General features: G+C 40.7%; 1 protein-coding gene across 1 annotated transcript; it reads right to left on the bottom strand.

Annotated features, from left to right (window-relative positions):
* Positions 1-692: 692 nt before the first annotated feature.
* On the bottom strand, positions 693-8,980 carry LOC145487990 (uncharacterized). Its single transcript, XM_081466753.1, has 6 exons — positions 8,754-8,980; positions 4,981-5,319; positions 4,054-4,692; positions 3,117-3,162; positions 2,535-2,716; positions 693-1,596 (listed from the first exon to the last, which is right to left on the bottom strand). The coding sequence occupies exons 1-6, from the start codon at positions 8,803-8,805 to the stop codon at positions 1,118-1,120; spliced, it is 1,737 nt and encodes a 578-aa protein (XP_081322879.1). The 5' UTR covers positions 8,806-8,980; the 3' UTR covers positions 693-1,117.
* Between the last annotated feature and the right edge of the window lie 362 nt (positions 8,981-9,342).

The following is a 9,342-nucleotide window of genomic DNA, read 5'->3' on the forward strand; positions in this document are numbered from 1 at the left end:
CTATCCGAGTCCATTCCGGTCCTGTCTGGTACATATCTTTCAATCTGCTACACTCCATTCCGTTCCGTTTTGACAGAGGTTTACCCTTCCTCATTTCGCTTTTCGTTGAAATTCACCTCAATCAAACATCTGAAAACTCTTATCGAATTTCAACCTGCTCAGATCTCAAGATAGCCTTCGAACGCACACGTATTTCCGGCTGTCAGTTGGCTCGGAAATAAGTCTGCGTTCGCAGGCTAGTCTTAAGGGGGTTGAAGAGAGTATTTGCTCGCGTACTATATATTTTGCCGACTCTCTTGAACTCCCATTCTCCTTGGCCTTGTTTGAATGATAGTCGTTAAGATTTAAACCCTCTTCAACCCTCGGAGACTCTTCTCTTCATTCAATCGTGCATGTATGGAAGTCTTGACAAAATTTCAATCATCGGGAGCTGTCTAGGATTCGAATTTGAATAACGATATCATAACAGGCAACTCCTTTATTTATAGAAACAACCACGAGGCTAAGATTTTTGTTACGTATATTTGTTTACGTTAGTGTTATATATTTCCTTGTTTGTTTTCTTCGATAATTTCTTTTTTTCTGTTTTTTTTTCGTGGCGTACCTGTAAACTAGCTTTTTAGCTAAGCATGCCGACCACGTTAAATATATTGATTGATTGATTGTTTGATTGATCATTGAATGGACAAAAACGTAAACAAATGCGAAAGCTATCGTAGTCGAAATAAACTGAAACAAACTGGAACGGACCGGATTGACCAGAATACTGAATAGCAGGTCATTTCAGTCTTATTCCGGTCCAGTTTTTGTACCATTCCAGTCTATCTCGATCCATTCCGGTGTATTTCTGGTCTCTTCCGGTCCATTCCAGTTATTCCTACCAATTCGGGTCGTTCCGCTGAAATCTGTCAATTGCTATAGAAATAAGAGAGTACGTGAACGGCCTAGGACTATCATTATCGTTCACAGTAGTTTACAAACTTTCATATAATTTAAACCGCAGGTAAACTGATTATTTGGGTTTGACCGCTGAGTGGGCTGAGTGCGGACAGAACCTGGACAGGAAGTTCTTCATTTAGCCCACATATAATTTCCCGAGCAAAGTATATAGCTCAGGTCAAACAATAGTTGCTATTGCATGGTTCTTCTGATCTGGCCCTTTTAAATGTTTGATGAGCCTTTTTTCCCATCCTTTCCTCTCCACGCTGTCAGAGTAATCGAGAAACGTTCTTGCTCGTAGGGGTTTGGGTAACTGTTTCCGGTCCGTTCTGTCAAGTCTGATGACGATCACTGAACAGTCACTGTTCTGAAAGCTGCGCTGTATGGCATAGTCAAGCTCTTGCTTGCAGTATTTGCTAGATGCGTAACTTCCGGACCACACGGCCAACACTTTGCGGCTCTGGTACACACTTTCTACCATGCTTTCCACGAACGCCTTCCCTAGCTCAAAGTGCACATGGTCAACGCAGTAATTGACTTGGTTTTCACGCAGCAAACGCAACAGTTCTCCGTCCACCCAGGGGAAATCTTTTCTACTGTACGTAACAAATACGTCGTACTTAAAGTCATTTTCGTCCATATCCGGGGGAAGTCTCACTGAAAAAGAAAATTCCATGAGATTTTATGTTAAACTTACTGGCTATAAATAATAACTGATTACATGAGTGCACGGCTGAATATTAGGACGTCACGGAGCGAGGCGCGGTGGCCTCATGATTAGCGCGTTGGAATACAGGTCGAGCGGTCTGCGTTCGAGACCTAGCCAGTCACTGCGTTGTGTTCTTCTGTCGGTCAGATGCGTTTCTCTAGCAGGCAGCTCTCTACACCCAGGGCCGGGTACGGTTCTCCAAAGCCCGAGAAAGCTAACCCAGGATAAGCGAGAATACTGACTTGAGTTTCGTAACTTTGCGATGACGTTTTCTGTTCATATTGCTTGGCCTTCTATTTTGAGTTTGAATGATCTCAAACTACACAAAACATACGCCGTGAGTAACATTTTTTATACACGACAAAATAAACTTCGGTTAACTTTTAGTCTAGGGTTAGCGTTAACCGACTTCCGAACAACCCCGCCAAGGTGTATAAGGTGAACCGGCGAATTGAACTGTGCTGGAAGGTAATCCTTCGATAGACTAGCATCCATAAATACTCCTTGCCGCTTATTGCTACTGAAACCGGGATAAGCCACTTTGCCCGACGCAGGATTTAGCTTGCTGGATATTAGGACCACGTTCCTTTGGAGTAGTTGGTTTCTCCCCTGGCGTTGGAGAAACCAACTGCTCGTAGGGTAAAAACCACGCGGTCTAATGACAAAACAGCTACGGCCGTTTCCTTTCTGCAAGGTTTTTGCGATATGAAGTGACTATGGGCATTCTACCCGCCACGTATTGAATATTAGTCCAACTCAAAGTTAGCTGCCACATTAAATTCGCTGGTAAAAAGCCATGGCTAATTTTTCCCTAATGCGTTGTTAAGTCCGTGATATGAGTCGTTCTGTACGAAATTGCGGTTTAGTTACGCCTTCTTTGACTTACATGAACCAGGAGGCTGACGCTTTCTCCTACGCCAGAGCGTTATAATAACTGCCATCGCTATCAGTCCAGCCAGCAATCCCAGAGCAATAAACAGCATCGTTCTCAGTAGATCCACATCGGCCATTGCGTTTGATGAAGGAGATGTCTCTCTGACGAAGTGGGTTGTCTGTGATCTTGTTGGTCTGTTGTGAAGGGAAGCCGTAATTTCCAGATTATATACGATGTTAAAATCAAGAGGTCATATTGGTCTCTTGGTGTTAATATGGACATAGAAATTAGCACAGATGTGCATTGCTTTTGGAATATACCACCCTAGATTCACTGATAGAGAATGGATTTGCTTAGGACTTTTTAAAGTGTACTGAGTTTGCTCAACAATTCAGTTAGTAATTGATACCGCGTAAGGATGAAAACAATTTCAAGCCATGCCCACAAAACAGGATCTTGGTACCTCTTAGGGGGTTCTTTTCAAAATTTCCAACGAGCACCCCCGTCATTATATCGAAGTCACCCGAGGTTTAAACAATGAACCTGATACAAGCCGCCTTATTAAAAATCATTCTGTAAGCTGAAAACCCTTACCTAATCCAATGGGGAGAACTTGGTTTGCCAGTTGTGGACTTGTTCTCTGAGTTATTGCCTGTGATTACAATATATTTAAATTGCGGTCAGAGTTTGCACCTGTGCGTTCAGTTTTAGATACCGAAAGTTCGTAAGAAGCTCACTCTGCAGATTTGAGACCCAATAATCCGTCGCGAAAAATTCCGCTACTCCCTCTCTCTCTAGTCTCCACTGATTTGGCGCCAAAGTTTAGTCAGATATTTGTTCACGGACATTATCTGTTCCGAGGAGCGAACAGTTTTCCGAGAGCGTTGCTTTGAGGAACAGATAAGTCCGCGGACAAATATCCCAGCATATTTTTTGCACCAAATGGGGGCTATTGTGTTAATTATCCTTCGAACGTTTTTGCAACACTCGCAGTTTTCAAAATTGGGGAATATCGCTTCGATATTCCCCACTGTTAGCTGGGGCATATTCAGTCACGTGATGGGCTTAAACCAATCGCGAGCGAGCAAAAATATTTGATGGATTATAAAAGACCGATGAGTTTTTATTTAGGTTTAGTTTTCAAAGAACGATATAATTTCTTCTAATTATAAGCTTACCGGAGAGCTTCATTTTATGATACTTGTGTTTAATTTAAAGGCTTTTTGTGTAATTTATCTGACCACTGAAAGAACTTGGTTTTGCTTCATGTCGTTGCGTTTTTATAGTCCCACCATTCGGTATCGTTTGACGCATCCAAATGTGGCCAGTGAAATCCCTATTCCTTGATCCAGCAAAGGAAACGAAAATTGGTTCGAGAATTCAGGAAAATGACTTTCGATACGAGTTATGAGGAGGCTCGAGAAATCGAAGGTTCTAGAGAATGGAATTCCACTAGGCAGACATAATAAATAAATAAATAAATAAATAAATAAATAAATAAATAAATAAATAAATAAACAAACAAACTTACCATTGGCATCAGCAACGACATGAACGCTGAAGTTTTTCAGTCTCAAGCCATGTGAAGTGTTAAGAACGCAAGAATATTGTCCACTGTCATTCAATCCAGCATTATATATAGTTAAACTGATCTTTTTCGTACTAATAGATCGTTCACTGCGACCAAGCCACTCATCGTTTACTTCATACTTGCTGTTGGTTTGTTTTCGACTTCCATTAAAAAGCCAAAAAGTGTCGACATACGATGCTTCGGGGTAAACTGCAATACAACTTATCGTTCTGTTTCTCCCGTTTGTAATTTGGACGGTCGAGTCAGATTGCTTCAGTTTTGGACCAAGCACGTCATGTACGCTTACTGATATGTTCTGTGCACTTATAATGGTAGTGGAATTGGCGCCACAAGTATATGTTCCACTTTGGGCGAGTCCCACATGTTTCAATGTCAATGGCAAGCTATGTTCTTTAACTGTGTTACTTAATGCTTTGTTACCACGTGCTTTTTGTACGAGCATAGTTTCCATTAGTCGTCCGTTAAAAAGCCAAAATGTCCAGACGTCGTCACCTTCCGTAAAGTTTACTTGACACTGAAGAGTTATTGAGCCTCCTTCATGTAACGTGATGTTTTGTTGCGTGGTCGTAACGTTCAGCACTAGCAGAAGGAAAAGGAAAGATAGAGTTATATACGACATCGCTTCCGGCGACTTTCCGGCGATTTGAGGCGCCTGCCGTGATTTGCAAGCTAACATGTGTCTTTTAAATAGGAATAGAGCCGTCATTTAACGAGTATTGTGAACAAGGCATTTTTGTCGCTATCTTTAGTTCATAAAAAAAAACAACAACAACAACTGAGAGGACTGACCTCAAGAGCCATCTGCTAAGCTGTTCCTGTAAGTTAAAAGAACTTTGTATAAAAGTAACATAAGTAAGTGAAACTCACCCTTCCTGTAAAGTGACAATTCTATGAAATCTTCATCAACGTTTGCCTTTCCAAAGTCACTTACACTGGCCTTACAGGCGTATTTACCAACATCATTTTCTGAAACACTTGTAATTTGCAGAGAAAAAGTCCCTTTTCTACCTTCTTTTCGCCAGTGATACTCCACTCTAACATTCTTGTTGGTATCTTCTTTGATAATTTGGCCGTTAAACTTCCACTGCACCTCAGTATCGAAGGGCTTTACTTTACGACCGCGACATTTTAAGGTGACATTAGAACCTTGTCTTACTACTACACTGGCGGGGACTGCTTTCATCTCAGGAATGATGGCCTTAGTATCTGTTAAAAACAAAAGGGGGGTTTCAAAGATAACTTTAGTATAATTTTGTACGTCCACCGGGAGGGGCTGAATTCCCCATAACAGCACTTGATCAGGGTCCCTACTTCAGGCCTTTAAAGTGTGGAGACCGGTGCTTTTATACCTACGCATGCAGGTCGTGATGAGGATACCAATGAAGGCTTAATCTGGGTAGAAGACTTTAAACTTCAATAAAGCGAGAACACACAGGACAAGAGTTGGGAGGCCCTTGGCTTATGGTTAGTGCGCTCGACTCCGGATCGAGCGGTCCGCGGGGTTCGAGCCCTGGTCGGGGACATCGTGTTGTGTTTTTGGGCAAGAAACTTTACTCTCACAGTGCCTCTCTCTACCCAGGTGTATAAATGGGTACCGGCGACCTTATTATTATTATTATTATTATTATTATTATTATTATTATTATTATTATCATTATTATTATTATTATTATTAATAATTTTTTTTTGTATTTTATCAATTTCTATTGATTTGAAGTTACTTACAATTTTATATAAACATACTGAACATAATTCATAAACAAACAGACACGGAACATCTTACATTTACAAACACACACCTCAGTTCCTCTTAACTCTTTTCTTCTTTTAGATATGACACTCAGCACAGTGTAGCAACAACACGAGATTCTATATCAGTCTAATTGTTTTCGTAGTTGCCCCATTTCATATTGTGAGCTTTTAATTTGTTATTAATTTTGATTTGGCGATTTGTCTGAAGCTGGTGAATCGTTTTAATTTTGGAATTAAATACTTAAATTGAAGGGAGAGATTTGTTCTCATCTACAAGAACTACTGTCTAGCAATTATCAAGGCATGATTAACAAATAACTCGTCCTCGCACCCTAGGATGCCAAACGGTATATCTTTGTCAGAAAGGTGTTCTATCTTAACTCCTTTATTATCAAGCCGGCGACCTTAATGCTGGGAGTAACGCTGCGATGGCCTAGCATCCCATCCAGGGGGGAGTAGAAATACTCCTAGTCACTTCACACCCCAGAAACCGGGATAAGCCCCAGCCTGCTCGGCCACTTGGTTCGTATGCTGACTTTACCGGTACCCTTTTAAACAGGACAAGAGTTGAAGAAAACTGAATTTTGTTTCTATCCTTTGTTCTATTCTATTTCGCTTCGCTCAGCCGAATAGAAAACATTTCTGTCATAATTAGAGGAGACAAGTAATACAACAAACAGTGGAGGGAGTCGTCAGCAATGATCGAGTTTATTTACAAGAATCTGAGACACGCTGAATACAGGTTACAAGCCAAAGAATATAAGAAAATGTCACACGCTATTTTCAACAACGATATAAACAATAAGGAAAAAAACAGCCTCGAGTAGACTGGTCAGCGTCGAGTGGTGTGATATTCACAAGGAGTGGTATATAAACGCCTGATTATCCCAGTGGGAACTTATACAAACCAACCTGATTAAACACCTAAAAGAAATACATTTTAAATATGACTACGACCCCTACGTTAACCATGCGTTCAAGGTATCTCAAGAATATGAGGACAAAAGAGCCAGACCAATTGTGAAGGGAAAAAAAAATTCCGGTTGACCAGTTGATAGGTTCGATGATAAATCATTTTCTTTTCTACACGTGGTGTTTAAGTGTTCTTGACATCAGAGGTCACATGAATACATTTTCACTTCTTAAGACATCCTGTTTGTGAAGAGTGGGAGCATCGTTGCACTTGTCGCTCTAAATGGTAAAATTTATGTGACTGAGTACTTCCTAAGTTGGAAGCAATCATTGAAGAGAATTGAAGAATAATGACAAAATTGTAGTCTGATCTGGTCTTGGTGTTGGAATTGCTAAAACATTTTCTCTTGGATGTTTACATTCTGCAATCAGGTTAAAGATATCCAGTAAAGATTTACATTGGCGAATCGAATGATATCTTGCAATGTGAAGTGAGTCGGTGAAAAATTAACTTTTCCACAAAAACAATAAATTTCCCGAATTTTTGTGGCTTGTGAATGAATTAATGACCTTGTTTTAACGACTGTCACATTCGCTTATGTGCGTTCCAACTAATCTCTTACTGAGGTATTTAAATACTTGCATTCTGATGTAAATATCAGTTATTACGAAACAAACTTTTTCCTTGGTCACTTAGGAAGTGCTAAAGCAACAATCATTATCGATCAAATTGGCGTATCACCTGCCATTCGAAAATGCGAGACCACGGCGCCACTTCCTTAAATTTCATCATATGCCGCGAATGATGTGATAATAAGTCCACCTGTTTAATTGTGCGTGGCAATGTCAGTCCGTAACTGACTTCTCAGAATGTTAAAATCTACCAACGTCCTGCCTGAGTTGCCTCTCCTGACACTGATTAAAGCGGAAAATCGGTTTAGTGACAAAAGAAAGACGGGCAAGAACTGAACAGTTGTTATTTTAACAGAGTATGAAAAATTAACCACTAAGACATAGCCTTGTGGACAAGGCGTCTTGTTAGGCACTGCATCAAAATAACGCACCCAATTTGTTTTTTAATAGTTTCAGAACGGTATGTTCTGAAAGTATTTGCGGCGAAGACTCGCCGAGATTACTGGCGACAATCGACTTGAAAACTCAGACGGCACGTCAAATAAGTTGTGGTTCGAACCGAACAGCAATGGCCGTGACCCAGACAGCAGCGTCAACCCCGCTCTACGTCAAACGCTTTAAATAAATTTTTATACTTTCTTGTCAGGTAACGAGCCTTGTTTTGCAACGTGAAAGATTCGTCATTAGAACTGTACGCAGGCCAAAAGCAGTAATTCTGTAGCCGAAGCACATACGCTCGAACTACGTTTGCGTTCAGTGTGCGCCTTCTGCGCTACGAAGTGTAACTGTTCGAGCGGTAAATGCGGATGTGCGACGATTGGAAATTGAAACGATGAGCATATGTTGTAAAGAAGTGAAAAAGAAAAATAATAATCGGCAGTTTGCCCGTCGTGTTCTGATGTTATGTTAACGGATTTGATCAGAATGTTTTTTCGATCGGAAATTAAAACGATTTTACAGATATAAAAGTTAGCGCGGGAAGTTAGTATGTGTTACTAAAAAGTAAAGAACATTGAAATTATAAACAGCCTTCTATTTGTTGTGTAGACCTCGATGAAGCAGGCCGTCAAAGAGAGAGCTTTGGCATCAGATCATGCTAAATTTCGAGTGATTAAGGTTGTCTAGTTTAGAACCGGGGATAAAAAAGGAACAATAATTTAAAGAACCTCGCTTTAGCCAAGTTTCGCGGTCGGTCAGGAACTACAAAGAAACAGAACTGCTGCTTAGGGGTCAAACCTATACTGTGCGGTTTCCGTCTCCATATGCACACAAACATTTTAATATAACTACTATATTAACTTAATCAGTTGCATTGATCTTTTTCTCATTTTTTCGTTCCTTACCTGAGATTGACAACAGCGCTATAAGTGAAAAAGCTGCTGAGTAAAGTTTCATGTCTTCCAGGATGTTGTTTCCTCGCTCGGGCGCTTTCCGCCTTCAAGTCCTGTGTCGGCGCGGGTTCAGAATGATTTCGTTTTGCAGGTCCGTGATTCGTTCTTAAATATTTTCGTTTTCGAAGTCTGAACATGTCTGCTTTAAGATTATGGAAACAAAGGTGGTGGTGGGGGAGGGGGGGGGGGGAGAGCAGTTTACGGAAGAGAAGGAAATTGTCACAGAAATAATGAACTCTGCTAAAAAATTTAAGAGACTGCGTGAAACATGCTGCCGACGACATTTATTATTGATTACAAAGTTGTGCTTACAGCGGAGTGCAAGGTTTCAGATAAACTGGACATGAATAAAATAGTGTTTCTGCCTGCTTCCTTCCCCCCGTCCTTCCAATTGTTTTGAAGACAGCCACCGGCAAAAGATTTTCTATGTTTTAATTTACAGTATACCCACTCAAACTTAATAAATACCGTTGCTGTGCGAAATGGTGATCACATAGGGTGGGTCACCGGGCATTTATACCATGCCGCTATTTTATTATGC

Source organism: Orbicella franksi, chromosome 5, assembly GCF_964199315.1.
Source record: "Orbicella franksi chromosome 5, jaOrbFran1.1, whole genome shotgun sequence".
In the NCBI taxonomy this organism is placed as follows: Eukaryota; Metazoa; Cnidaria; class Anthozoa; order Scleractinia; family Merulinidae; genus Orbicella; species Orbicella franksi.

Bases quoted from the DNA above. Each gene is read 5' to 3' on its own strand.
- LOC145487990 (XM_081466753.1), bottom strand. From the start codon at position 8,805: ATGAAACTTTACTCAGCAGCTTTTTCACTTATAGCGCTGTTGTCAATC. The intron at 5,320-8,753 runs GTAAGGAACGAA...TGTTTTTAACAG, and splicing joins AGCGCTGTTGTCAATCTCAG to ATACTAAGGCCATCATTCCT. The intron at 2,717-3,116 runs GTAAGGGTTTTC...CCTTCACAACAG, and splicing joins AGTTCTCCCCATTGGATTAG to ACCAACAAGATCACAGACAA.